This window comes from Heliangelus exortis, chromosome Z (genome assembly GCF_036169615.1).
Source record: "Heliangelus exortis chromosome Z, bHelExo1.hap1, whole genome shotgun sequence".
Lineage (NCBI taxonomy): Eukaryota > Metazoa > Chordata > Aves > Apodiformes > Trochilidae > Heliangelus > Heliangelus exortis.
In genome coordinates this window covers 26,898,076-26,912,997 of record NC_092454.1, presented here as the reverse complement: position 1 = coordinate 26,912,997, position 14,922 = coordinate 26,898,076, and the positions used below count along the sequence as shown (strand labels likewise).

General features: G+C 34.8%; 1 protein-coding gene across 1 annotated transcript in view; it reads left to right on the top strand.

Moving 5' to 3' along the window:
* Positions 1-14,099, top strand: part of MAN2A1 (mannosidase alpha class 2A member 1) — a 100,996-nt gene extending 86,897 nt beyond the window's left edge. The window contains exons 20-22 of the mRNA XM_071731210.1: positions 6,725-6,919; positions 10,199-10,309; positions 11,201-14,099. Of these exons, the coding sequence (XP_071587311.1) occupies positions 6,725-6,919; positions 10,199-10,309; positions 11,201-11,353 (459 nt within the window). The 3' untranslated portion in view covers positions 11,354-14,099. The remainder of the gene's footprint in view (positions 1-6,724; positions 6,920-10,198; positions 10,310-11,200) is intronic.
* The last annotated feature ends 823 nt before the right edge of the window (positions 14,100-14,922 follow it).

Below are 14,922 nucleotides of genomic sequence, written 5' to 3'. Positions count from 1 at the left end.
TATTCTTATTAAGTCTGGCTTCTATGTGAGTACATAGTCTTTCTGAATCTGTGTGAGCCATTAGCCAACTTCAGGTAAAACTAGGAAACTAATAAGAGGTCTGTGTGCCAGCTGTCAGAGAGACTGAGGGACCAGTGAACTGACTGGCAGTTGCTGGCAAGATCTAGATTTTCTCTGTGTGCTTGCAAATTGCTAGCAAAGTTCAAGCTGCGTTGAAGGAAGACAGCACCTGAAAGGATGGGGATTCTGAGCTAATGAATGGGTAAGAGGTGTAAAATCCAGGTGTTGACATGAGATGGAATTAAATCCATACTGATTTTTGAGGGGTCAGTGGCTACTGAGTGTACTTGCTAATCAAGAAGGGCAAGGGTCTTGTTTTGACTAGCAAACTTAAGACTTGATCAGCTAAAGAGCACAATCAGGTTCTGATTGTCTGTTCTGCTTGTGTTAACCAAGTGCTCTGTAAAGCTGCTGCTCTCTGCTCACTGGTAGTGCTGGTCATATGTGTGTCCTCAGAATTATTGGGAGTACATTCTGTGCCTTTCTCCTGCCTGGTCTGGAGAAGCAGAACCCCAGCAGTCTCCCACACATTGACCTGGGATGGATAAGAGGACTCCCCTGGTCTTAGAGATTACCAGTTTGCCTCTAGCAAACGAGACTTGAAGGAACTCATCCTCTGAGTCCAGATTTCCCTGGGTTTGATTGCCTGTAGTGGTCCCAGGTTTCTGCAATTGTAGTCTCAGTGCCAGCTGAGAATACACAGGCAGTACAGAAACTGATGATTTTAAGTCATTCTGAACCAACTCACAGCTTTGTGGATATATCACAGTGCTTTAGAATTTTCATTTCTTCTGTAATCAGTCCCCAGGGACCTCTTACCTAGCGTGGTAGAAATGCATTTCCAGACTAACAATCTTCAAGAAAATTGATAGAAAATTTTCCATTCCCTGAGGTAAAGAGGTTTCTGTCTGCTCAGTTGAGTCCTTCTTTGCTGGTCACTTCAATAGCTATTGAAAAACCCTAAGCATTACAGATCATAGTTCTCAATAAAGGACTTGAAACATATTGCTGAAAGAGGTTTTGCTTTGATTTGTAAAAATGTAATGTAACTGATGAATATTTCAGTGTTGACAAGTATGTATATATGCACAATTCAGGCACATGTAATCCTTATATTTTTCCAGATTTTTGTTTCCCAGCATTTCAGGAAAGACTGATGCTCTAGTATAGCTTAAAATAATCCAGCATCAGTATTGTTATTTATAGTCTTAGTAAGATTTCAGGATAGTTCAGTACTCACATTTGTGTCTGTTTTTTTCAGTTGCAAATTATCCAAGCCTCCCTAGAAGTCTAATTCATTGTAGAGGACCTGTTTTTTTTACAGAGGTTACCTGAAGATTGTTCTGCTGAAGATCCTTGTGCAGCTTTGAGGTATTAAGTGTTCTGGATCCTGCTGCTCAGAGAAGATCTTCCTATCACCTTATTTAATTTCCATACAAAATTCCCTGTGCAGACAGTAGCCAGTTTGAAACCCACTTAAAGTGATGGTGGATAACTAATATTTTGTTTGACATATTAGTTACATTAGCATTGCACTCCTGGACACTGAAAAGGAATTACTCACTTCAGAAGAATTAATCCAATTTTCAACAGTGACCAATTGCTATTTGTTGCATTATGGGCGTGAGCACACCTATGTAACATCTTTATTTCCTTCTCAAAACACGAGGAGTTTATACATACACACAAGCTAACTCTAGAGATTGACCTCGGAGGAAAGGGAGTGATACATACTTATCTGGAGGACTTCCAGAACTTGTCAGACTGATTATTCTTTTAGAATTGAAATGTACAGCTTTAGAGGAATTTAAAACAAGTGCGTATGATTTCCACTTGGTAAGGTAACTGCCAGGCAGTCCTGCATGTAAAGCTTGCAGCTATGTTAAAACCATTTACTGCTTGATGTCAGTTTCATCAGTTTGACTAGTATCAGTCCCAGAGAAAATCTGAATTCATCTTCCAAGTTGGGATCTTTAGGGCAACATGGGTGCAATGATGCTGTGCAATATTCTTACTCTTTTGTGTTTGCAGATACCTCCTTCCTCAAGTGGGGAGCACCTCACATATTTAAAGATTCAAGAAGTTTGCATTTAGGGAAGAATATGTATCATTTTAAAGCTAAGGCATCTGTCACTTATTTTTGTCATGTGTTGTAAAGCAGCATATTCACATACTCAGTGTTATACTGTGGTTACACTTTTCACATACAAACAGATTAACATAGTACTTCCCATGTAGAAGCAGCATCATGCAGATGGATTATCAATCTTTAGATTGCACACAAAGAAACAAATTTTTCTTTCGCTGTTTGTCTTGGGGAAGCTTTTGTTTCTTTGACTGACCATCTCAGTTGCTAGATTAGGATTGAGAGTTATTTAAAAATATTATCTCCCTGTGATTTGGAACTAGAGATGCTTTGAAGCATCCTTTTGCTCCACAGCTTAGATTTTCCAGTCCAGAAATATTCCTCTTTGAATAGTGGTGCCAGTTTATTTTCTGAACCTGTGACAGAGAAAGTTGGTAATAATTATTTCTTCATACAGCATGAGAGACAGTAAGAGATCTGCATCCCCTGATTTATACTACCCAGAATTCTATTTATTTCCAGATTTTATTTAAAAAGTCAGCATTCACATTTTAGTATGTTTGATCACATACTTTGGGTGCTGGTTGAGTTTTGGAGTTAAAAATAAATTTATTTCCTGATTAGAGTTGGTCATAGCAGAGAACAGTCCAGACATGAATTAAATAGTCAAGATTTATGATCTGATATTCTTAGAACTTGTTGCAAATTGTAAACCCGAGGGTAAGCTGGGGTGTGGCTTGGTTTTTATTTGTCCTCAAAACCAAAAGCTTAGAATCATTTACATTACTTTAGATGACAAAGAAAATTCCTATATAAAGATTTATTTTCATCTATCGTGCAGTCACTCAAGGGGTTATATTTCAACACAGACAGTTTTCATTTGGATAACTGTTTATGAACATGCTGTAATGTAGTTTAAAAGGGCAGTATTTGCTTTGGTTAGAGCTCATTAGGCAAACACTCAGCTCTATCAGTGGTATTTGTCAGAATCTTGCCAGGATATTATGTTTGTAAGGCTGCCAGTGGAGCTGAAATCACATTTGAGAGTGTTAAACACTGTTACTGAGGTTGAGGAGATAATGCCACTTTCGAGAGAGCAGTATTTTAATGAGGTGGAGACTGTGGGACTACATCTTCTGACCTGGCATCAGCAGCATACTGATGCCACCCACATAGTGAATGTGTAGAGAGGAACTGTTCTTCCAGATTTGTTATCTGTATGTGCAAAACCCCATCTCTTTTGTCAGAGTTCTCCTTAAATTCCAGATGATTGGAATGAGAGGGGAAAAACATACTCCAATCCTTTCATTACTGTGAGTTACCTAATAGGAAGAGGGATTTGAAATGCCCCTTCTGGATGTTCTGTCTTAGCAATGTCTTCACAGTGTTGTCAAAAAAACTTTTTCCCTTGGTCTCCTGTAAGCTTTTAATGCCTGCTGTACTCCCTGTTCCCATTGCTATTTTATAGCTTGACTGAATGACTGCACTTCTGTGCAGTCCAAAACTGAATGTTTTTCCTGGTGTGATAATACAAGATTCAAGATAAAATTTCCACTTAAGTCTTAGTGTGGTGTTTCAAAGTGGCTACTGCTTAAGCACAATGCTTATCCCTGTGATAAAACATCTAAATGCATTGGGAGCAAAAATGAGCCAAATTGAATCAGCTCCAGTTCTACCATTTGCTTTCAAGACTGTTTCTCTACAGTTGTCAAGTTACTTCAAGAATCTAGGAACTGAGGAGCTGCACTTGATAGTTCTGCTTTGGGTTATTGAGAATTCTGCCCCACTGACCATTTACAGGAAACTATTCTCTCAGATGTGCACTCTTTTTCCAATTTTCTGTTGACTTTCCTTCATTTTTTCCTCGTTTATCAACTGGAATATGCATTACTGCACGTCTATATAAAAACCCCTTTTTTTCCTTCATATTACTTCTGTTAGCCTTATGAAAGTATTCCATCCTAGAACCTGCCCTTTGCTGTCTTTTCCTACACAAGGTGATACATTTACCATGGGAGGTTTTTTAACTTCCATGTCAGCCAATATACAAAGTTGCCTCCCATTTTTTCCTTCTGGTCTCTGTGAATTGGGCAATGTTTTGATACATAGGTGTTTTTCTTCTAATTATGTATACAGTACTTTTTCTGTACATGGAACAGAAACTTTCAGAAAGTTCTCTTATCTCTTCCTCCCCAGTTACCTTGGTGGCATTTTCTGAGGAACATCTGTTTATGAATTTATGAGGACATCTAAGCGAGTTCTGCTTGTTTTCAGCAAGCACTGTACTTCCAGGCCTAAAGTTGCCCTCTATAGGATGATTTTTCAGTCACTGTTCTCAGTAACACACTATGGCCCTTCTTCAAGTGATATGCCTTAGAGCAAAAATTTTCTTGTGTATAAAACCTGATTTTTAAAATGTTTTTGATGGCTCAATCTTGTTTACAAGTCTCTGGAGTGGAGGGGAAGTGTGGTGAATATGGAGCATGCATTTCTACTTTGGCATGTTTGTAGTGTGTGAGGCAAAGGCTGAATGTAGAAATGGAAATGGCTGAACATGAATTCTGTTTAGGCAAAATTACTGATTGAAAATGCTTCAAGTGTGTTTAAACGTTGTTTAAAAATACATATGAGAAACTGAACTCAAGTGGCTGTTGTTGCTGGACCATAGTTTTGTTTCTGTTGTCAGGTAATGTGCCTATAACTAGAAACCATAGTCGAGGGCTCTTGAGATATCTTTTGTTTTAAATATTATAATAGGTTGAATAAACTGTTGGACTGATCCATGTGTGATTTATAAGATATTCTCAGAGACCTTTCTACAAGATCTCAGGTGCAAGCTATCAGCTTATTTTACAGAAAAAAAAATTGAATACTTTCAATAAAACAATAAAATGTTTTTTCTCACTTCAGCACAACTATATTGACAGAGTAAGTGGTGTTTCTTTTGAGGTTAGACAATTAATTCTTCTTTGAAGAACATGTAAATGTATATTTTCCCTATGGGTAGAGCACGTATTCAGTCTCCAGAAAAGAAGAATTTTAGCTTCAGCTGTACTTAAAGGAAGCTTGTTCATACTTCAGTTGGAAGAGAAGAAAATCATGACAAGGAATTTTTCCTGTAATGCTGAACCTTTCAAAATAATAAAAAAAAGTCAAGGCCAATTGAGTTATAAGAACACTCAAGACTGATTAAGGATGCAAGAAATGGTAGGTGTAATTAAATATAAAAAAATGTAGTGTGGCACATGGAGGAGCAATCTTACACAACTATAAATTACGTACCATTTTTGGAAAGTAATTTGGGTGTTATAATAGATCTGTACAAATCCTAGTTGTAGTGCCTGTTAGATAAAGGGGCAAAGTTTTAATTATTACTAAGAAGAGTACCAGGAATAAACCAGAAATTACCATCTTGCATCAGTTTGGCTCTGCCGTATTTTCAGTTGCTACTGTGTCAGTGTATGTATGCAATGCTGCTGCAGAGATGTAAGTAAATATGCATACACATCCCAAAACAGGACTTACTTTATGTCTGCCCATTATAAGCTGATAAATAATCCTCCCCTTTGCTTTAAGTAGCTCCTATTTATTTTTTTATTTCCGTGTTTTCAGCCTATCATAAAATGCAAATTTAACACGTCAGTCTTTAAGATACTATGTTTTCAGTAAACTTTCTGCAATGTTTTCACTAGACATCATTTGTTTAGCTGTAATCAAAAGGCCTTATCTGATTAAGTGTGCAAGAGGAAAGAGCAAGTAGGTTTTCACCGGTTTCTACCTTATCTTCCTTGTCATTCTAACCCAGAAATTGCCTTTGTAAGGTTCCTTAATTTTTTTAATTCAACTGCTTAGGAGTTTTAACGAGCCCTTGTGAATATGTAGGACTTAGTCATCTGGGTTTGTAGCACAGTTTCTGCAGTTATGTAAGTGCATTGCAAATGCAAAATTTGGAAAAGAATGAAACTTGTAAAATTTTGGGAGAGTCCCTTCTGTTCCTGCTGGCATGGTGTTGAAATAAGACTGCTGAAATAAGTCCTTTGCACTCTTTACCAAGACAGACATGGTAGTTGCAGTTTCTTCCAGCATTTTTAAGAAGTTAGATTTAAGAAGAAAGAATGTAGCATACACTTTACATGAATTTGAATAAATTAGGTAAGAAATACATATGGGAAGCTGGGAAGCTTATGCAGAAAAGGAATCCTTCAGAAGACTAGCTGGCTGTCAGGATTCAAGTAGATTCTGAATAGATGGGAACAACTTGCTGAAGTAGTAGCCAGTATTTTTCTCTAAACCATATTTACATATTAAGTGCTAACAGAAAACTGAAGAATGATTTATAATGAGGTGTCATCCAATGATAATTTTGAAAGATATACTAATGATTTGTAGAAGTACACTTAGTACTGGAAGATAATTAGTGAATGATGAAAAAAATCCAGAAATAGCTCTATGGTCAGTCTATAGATCAAAATTTTCTATTAGGTTAATGAAATCTTGTATAAAGTAAGTTGGTTTCAAATTTAGGTATGATGGTATAATAACATTGCTTTTACAAATATTTTCTCTTGTATTTTGCAGAATGAAGAGAAGGCATCAGTCAGTTTTCCCTCACTTCTTAGCCATATGACTTCATCTTTCTTAAATCATCCTGTAATTCCAATGACAACATATGCAGATTCAGGTGTCCCAGAGCTGCTAAACACTTTTTCTCCACTCATGTCATCTCTGCCTTGTGACATGCATATAGTCAACCTGAGAACAATCCAGTCTAAGGTAAAGTCAAACCATTGTTTTTGTGAGCAAATGTATCATGTACATTATTACTGTCATTTAATTACTTTATTCTAGGAAAGCATGGGGAGGGCCGGGTGGGGGTTTTGAAGGTTTATATGATGTGAGAAACTGCAGCATGGTGACTAATTTTTGTTAATTTTGCAAGAAGTGTAGACCTGTGTCTAAGTAAAGCATAGTGCATTATTCTGTCTCTGCAGGGGGCACAATAATTTGAGTTTGTAATAAAGCATATAGTTTTAAACACATCTGGTTACATTTGGGAGACTTAAATTTCTACCATTCCTTTAACATCCATGTGAATAAATTCTAAATGTATTTTTAAGGTTAAATACAGGACCAATTTTAATTACTCTAGCTTAATCAGCTTCACAGTCCTCAGTTTCTGTGGATCTGTTCTCTAGTAGATTTACAAAACAACAAAAAATTTTTAAAAAAAAAACAACAAATGAAGAAACTGGTTTGTACTGAATATTTTTTTTCCTTGGAAAGGAACTAACATAATTTTATCTAGGTATTTCAATTTTTTGTTTTAATAAACTATAGAAGTAGAAATGGGCATCATTTTTCTGCCAACTCTTATATAAATTCTTAGCAATTTTTTAACATGCTTTAAAGTATGGATATATTAACTTTACGGTGTATTGCAGGATCACTCACCAGTGCTGTTGCCATAGATGAAATACCTTTCAGCCATACCTAGATACTTACAAATTACAGCTGTCTTTATTCCCTTAGAGTCTCCATGGTGGCTTAGTTAGAACTGCTCACCTGTGATAATTTCATAGTGTATTCAGAATATCTGCAGAGCTTGTCATTAGCTACTTTTTTATCACAGTTCTTAATTTTTGGTCTTAATACTTTTTCAAAACTTAAAGAACTACTTTACTTCCTCACACTTTATCATTTGATCTCTTGTGCATTCCTTCAGCTGTGACTGTTTATTATTTTGAAGTGTAATAACTCTTGATTCTGCAGATTTTTAAAGTTAGGAGGAAGCTTTTTGTTGAATTAAATCTTCATGTGAAGTGTATGTTCCATGCTTCACTGTTTTCATTTACCTCAGTCTGTTCAGCAGCATCTCTTTGCTTCAGAATGCCGTGTTCAGGGACAAACCTTGGTGAACAACCCCTCTCTCCCTTTTCAAGGCCTAAACTTCCTTCTCTCGTGGCTAAACTCTTTCTTCTTTTCTATGTGGCTGTGAAATCTGTGAAATGGAAGCTGTGGCTCTCTGTCTGGTTTTTTTTTAGTTCCATTTTACTACTTATAGGTGAATCCTTGAATTTTACATGGCTTTAAGCAGCCCCACTGTCCCAGTTTGTGTGTTTTGGACTATGATCTCTTCCCTGTCCATGACTACGTATTTCAGTGATTACCTGACTGACAGCTCTTGAGCTTGCAGCATTACTTTGGGCCTTCAAAGTCAATGTTACCAGTATTCATAGGGGCATTATTGCTATGATACAGAACATATATCCATATGAACGCAACAGTTCCTTCCCACAGCAGAAATGGTGCAGTGCTTTGCAAACAATTTCTCGCATGCCACAATAGCCTTTAAAAATCTGTCTCCACTTTCTGCATCCTTTCTTTGTCTTCTAAGAATTTGAATGACAAGTGTCATAATTCTGGCTAATTGATGCAATGCAATTTTTTTTCAGAAACGTAGGCTGCTTTAGCTGTTAAGTCAGTTTTCAAGAAATTGTAGGATTGGTATTTCACATAAAGGTTTACCAAATAAAAATAAGCTATTAGTAAGATAGAAATCAGGATGCAGGAAAATGCATTGACGTGTAATAAAGAAAAGAACATTAGAAGAATAACTGGTTTCCTTTTAAACTCTGCTTTTCACAGGGGAATGAATATTGCTATTTTTGTAAGATATGTGATCTTGTCTTGGAACAGTCAAATGCCGTAGGAATATGAAATTTAAAGAAACTTTTAATAATCCTCCCGTTTTCAGTTGTTTGATGCAGGATTTGCCCACTTTAAGGAGGCTGGCCCTCACGATTCAGAAACTGAGTACGCTTGTCCCTTTATACTAAATATAAGTACATGTTCTTGTCATGTTGCTTGAACTTTTCAATGGAAGTCTGTTAGCTTACAGTATCAGATTAAAAAATGTTTAAATGTGTTTTGGTTTTTTCTCATCAAAACTGTAGCACTATTGCCTTGGGATACTGGTTATGAGAAAGCCTAGATATTTTTTTGTTCATCTATAAGCCTGTTGTGAGAACCACATTTTATTTCTCAGAGATCAAAATAAAATCAAACTCCAGCAGCCCTTTCAAGGAAGGCAGTCAGAAATTTGTTAGTACTGTTAGGGATTTTTTGTTGCATCAACTTCAATGCTGTGAAGTTTTACAAGACTGGGAATGTTGTTGTATGCAGTTAGCATGGTCATGTTTAGAAGTTGCATTTGATGTAAATTAAGTTACTCCTTGCTCAGACATTCCTTAGGCTTGCACACACATAATCTTGTTTACCTGCAGATGAGATAAGAAGGGGTAAGCTAAAGCAGATGCAGCTGTTGGATCAACTCACTCAAGTCTTTCACTGCTCTCACTGCATAATAGGTTAGAACAGCTTAATGTATTGCACATGGATGCTCTGTGTATGATAAAGTCCTGGAAACTGTAAAAGAGTCACGACTATATTGTAGATGCTTATACTTACCAGAACTCTTTTCCTGAAGATGTCAATAATTGTTTATTATTATTATTATTATGCTTTAATTTTTTTAAATTTTAATATTTAATGTAAAAAATTTAAGATATTAAATATTCATGCTGTCATTTTAAATTTAAAAATATAATTGTTATGAAGATTACTACAAGAGAATTCCACAGTAATAAAGTGTTGATAACCCTTTTTTTTTCATTTTGTTTGTTCTTTTTAACCTCAATTTCCTCACAGGAAGTCAGGATTTTGCTGTATGAATTTCATTATTTTGTTCTGCTCTTTAGGTAGACAGTATCATTTTGTGTGCATGAAAATGTCTACTTTAAGTGCAACACTGTCATGAAACACATAGTGATGGTGTAAACCAAGTCAGGTACTTCTCCTTGCTCTTTAGCCCTTTCTATGTTTGGCCTTATTAGCAGAAACTTGACTGTTCAGTCTAAGCAGAACTTTAAGGCATAAGTGTCTCTTTCACTCTAAGGTAACAATTTTATGGCATCCTGAGATGCCATAGCTCTTTTCTAGAGCTTTCTGAGTAATCTTTTGTTTTTATTTATTTGTTTGTTTGTTTATTTGCAGGTGGATATTGAGCCATCTGATGAAGCTGCTCTGATTCTTCACAGGAAGGGATTTGACTGTAGATTTTCAAACAGAGACACGGGTCTGCACTGTTCCACTACTCAGGGAAAGGTATACTGACATTTTATGTGTACCTTACCTTTCAAGAAACACTGATGTTTAACTCAAATTATAGGTGAATTCTATGTTATTATTTATCAAGAGTTATACTTCCAGGATAATAGTTAAGTTTATCTTGAAAGCCTCTTTCCAACTGATAAAAATTCGGTGTGTAGGAATGGCCATGTATAAGAATCAAAAAGTAAACTTACAGACAAATTTCAATTAAATTCCTCTTCTGGTATAACAGAATATTTCTCAAATTTTTAATCTTGTTTTAGAACTAACTTTACTAAGTAAAAAGAGATAAATTGCATATTCTCTGTGTATTTTTTGAATATTATTGACATGTTCACAAATTATAGAACTGTTATTTTGAAAACTGTTGCTTATTACAACATGTCCCTTGTATACCTGTAGTCACTTAGATCACCTACACCTCTGCAAATATCTGAGTGTTTTGCAATTGCTATAGAATTTAGGTGGTACAAAAATAATTCAATACTAATTATAGAACTTTGTTCTGAGGGCAAGAGGTAGACTGGACAATTCTGAATCTGTAGACATTTTGTAATGAAATTTTGAAATAAGTTTGATACTTTCTGTAGGCAGAAATAAAAAAGTTTAGTTTGAAACCAAGAAATTTTATCCAACATTTCTGGTTATTTTTCTTAATATAGTTTTTTAATACACTTACTTTGAAATATGGCAAGTGAACACTACCTAAAAAGAACTCATTTAGTGCATAGCATATGAGACACAATATTTAAAATGTATAAGGACTGCAGTGCTGAAGCCTGTAAGGAGATGTATCATTTGGATAATTGTTAAAACTTAGTTTAAAATCAATTTGAAAGTATATAGTGTGTTTTCTGACATGATTTACTATTCATTTTTTTGCAGATAAAGGTGCATAAACTCTTTAACAAATTCAGAGTGGAAAGTCTTAAACCCACATCTTTATCTTTGATGCATTCACCTCCAGATGCCAGAAATATAAGTGAAATAAATATGAGTTCTATGGAGATAAATACATTTCGGATTCGGCTAAGATGAATTCTGACTTGAAAACTCAGAGAAGAGGATTTGGCGGTTATATCTACTCTAAGTTTCACGTGCAATAAAAAGCACATTATTATTATTATTATTCCAGCTTCTGGATACTGTGAGAAAAACATGCATTCTGTAATATTTTGACCAACACAGTGAAAAGCCATGTTGCAAGTAACTTTTTTTGTTTTGTTTTCATAAAACAGCAACATCAGTATAAGTTAATGCAACAAGTGAAGAAATTTCTAAGGATTTTAACCTCTCAAAAGATTACATCTCAGGTTAAATGCTAACTAATAATGTTTTTGGTGTTCTAATTTTCATAAAGAGGGGATTGGATTTTAAACAGCCTTCTTTGGTGATCCTTGATGAATTTCGTTTAAAATAATTCAATGTGGAAAGTCCTGATGCAGCTTGGAAGTAAAATAGAATAAAATTTTGTGTGTAGTAGCTAAAGTCCAAATATTTACAATCCTTTATATAAATGACAGTAATCTTAATTTTCCACAATTAATTTCAATTTATTCTACACAAAGGGGATTATATTAATTGTGGTAAAAAGCCTGAAATACTTGTGATAAGTGATGGTAGATTTTAATGCTTCTACCATTCACCTGAGTTATGTAAATAGAAAAACATGAATCTACAAAATTTTGCAGTGGAAATATTTAACAAAACTCCCATTTTGTTACTTGACACACTGGGATATGTGCAATTATTCCATTGTAATGCATGATGTCCATAGTTATCATGACTACAAGACTTCTTATAAAACTCATTCAGATACTGATGTTCCCTAAAATGAGTTTTGTATTTGAAGATTATCATATCAAGATAAATGTGCCTTATTTTTTGATACGTCTTGTTACAATTTTGGTGTCTATGTTAATGTTTTGGAGGAAAAGGTAGTCTGGATAAAACTTAAACTGTGTATCTCTTATTTGACAATGCTGGCCACACTCTGATCTATGTCCTCCTGGACCAAGTTTGTGCTATCTTGTTCTGAACATTTTGACTATTTGAATGCATAAAATGATGTCATAAGATGAAAAGGAAAAACATATGTTACTGTAAAACCTAAATTCAGATATGTTCAAGGAAATGGCAGCTTAATGCAGAGAGTTGATAGGAAGCAGGTCATTGTCTGCAAACCCATTAAAACGTGTGCTTGTATGTCACAGACTGTGGTGATCTATTAATTCAGAATCGTGTGCCTATATTTAAATGACATTTTTCAAACTTGCAACCTCAACATTGCTGATGTTCGCATAACTGAGGAATGGAGTCTTACTTTTTGCTTTCTTTTCACATATTAAGTAATTCACATGTTAGTGCTGAAGCCATCAAGTGTGAAAAATATTACCGTATGTAGGACTGCTGTTTACAGTTAATATATATAAACATCCACTTAAGTATAATCCAGTTTCCTAGTTGTCATTTATCCTTATAGCTTTATCTTCTCTCTCTTTATGCTTTATGTTTCCATATATCATTGCTTACATTTAATAGTAATGCATTAAGAGTCATCATAGCTGGCAAAAAGATGTACTATTTTCTAACACTGATACTGCCTACTGTATTTAATTTCTTCATTGTTGTTCCACAGTGTATCTGATTATATCATCTAGCTGCAGGCTATCTTAAAATGAAATTAAGATGAAACTTTCATACATTGTCACAGGCTGGATCTCCAAGATTGTGTAGATTTCCCTCCTTAATTCAATCTCCTGCGTGTTTTGTACTTAATGGAATACTTAGTAGGACCTGGTGAAAGTTATATCAAGAATATAAAAACCACTAACCACAAATGAAAGAATCAGATCCCAATAAATCGATTTTTTCATGCAATAAACATGTACTGTAACTTTCTTAGCTGTAGTATTTGAAAATACTGTTGTTCGTTGGAACTCAAGGCTTGGCAGACTTGCCAGCAGAAATTTCTCACATCTGTTTTGTTGCATCCTCAGAATTAAAACACATCAGAGATGTTTATATGTTCTGTTCAAGAGATTTTTTAAAATAGTATCTCAGTTTCATCAGGCAGAAAAGTAAAATTTTGATGCAATAAAGTTTTAAAGCATTTTACCTGTTGCAATTGTGTCCAAAAGATGTTTCATACAGCATCTGATCTTTTATTAGCAGCTGAACAATCAAGATGCCTGAATATTCCTTAACCAGCAGATTTAATCTTCCTTTATTTGTTGTTGGTTTTTTTTTTTGTTTTTTTTTTTTTTTAGCAATAGAGCAGCCTTCCATTTGGGGTCCTTTCCTGTTACTTTAATTAGTTCAGAATGTGGCTGTCGGTGGCATCAGCTTTTGTTTTTTAACAACTCTTTATGTACTCTTATGATAAATTTTTGTTACATTAGATATTTCAGTTAGGTTCTTGTTTTTCCTGTGTATTTTCTATCTAATTTAATCTTTTTTTTTTTTTTTTTTTTTTTTCCTATTTTTGTAGCTGCTGGGTTTATAACTGGTTAAGAGAACCAAGCATCCTTCCCATTTGTTTTTAAAGACAGTGCTGTGTAAGATGAGGTTTAAAGCCTTGTCATTACTTTCCATACCAGAGTTATACCTGTATTGATTATTTTTCTTATATTCTTTTTGTCTTAAATATCTTTCATTTGCTTGCTTCTCTTGTATGAAACAAACTGAATTCAACTGAAGGTTTTTGATACTTTCTCTTGGAACGTTTTATATCTTATGGGGATATGTAAAATAAGATCTCTAATAAAATATAATGTTATTGTGAGATGTGCTCAGTGTCATTAATGCCTTAGCCATAGCTACTTTAAATAAAAAAAAAAAAGTTGAACAACAATTATGCCTTCTTTTGAGAATGTGTTGATACATTTATAAGTTTGGGGAATGACTGTCTGTAGTGAGAAATAACTCCTTGTTCAGTATGTAGTTTATATCATGACTGCAGCACAACGTGAGAAGGGGATGGGTAGCTCTTCTTTCACAAAGTAAACCTTTCACTGGTATTCACTTACCAGAAAATAATGCAAGGTATAAAATTCCAGATTTTTTTTTTTCTTGGATTGGTCTCATTTCTCTTTTAAGCATTTGACTGTAGTGGAATGGAAGTTATGTAAATTAAATTAACAAACACACCATTAGAAAGTAAAGTGAAAATAACAGTTAAGCTATAATTAGATTGAATGCTATTAAGAATATAATAAAATGCTAATGTAATGTTGAAACTACGTATGACAAGTTGAATAGGAATAGATGCTTCACAGGTGTACTTCCAAAAGTGCTGATGGAGCTTGGGCATAATGAGTATAAATTTTATTCAGTGCCTGAAGCGATTTCATTTGCTGGTAGACTTAGCTATAAATATAAAAGTATACACATACGATGTAAATCCTCATAATTTTGAACGTGATGTTTCAAGATAAAAAATGAGAGTATATAACACCTAACTGCAGCAGACAATAATTGATTTGGATCGAATTTAAAGCACATGCCTTGCTTCCCTGCCACAACTGCCTCACAGTGCTTGCTTGTGCTTCAGGAACAGGCATTTTTCTTCCTCTGAAAATCTTGAATGGGCTTTGGTACCACTCTCC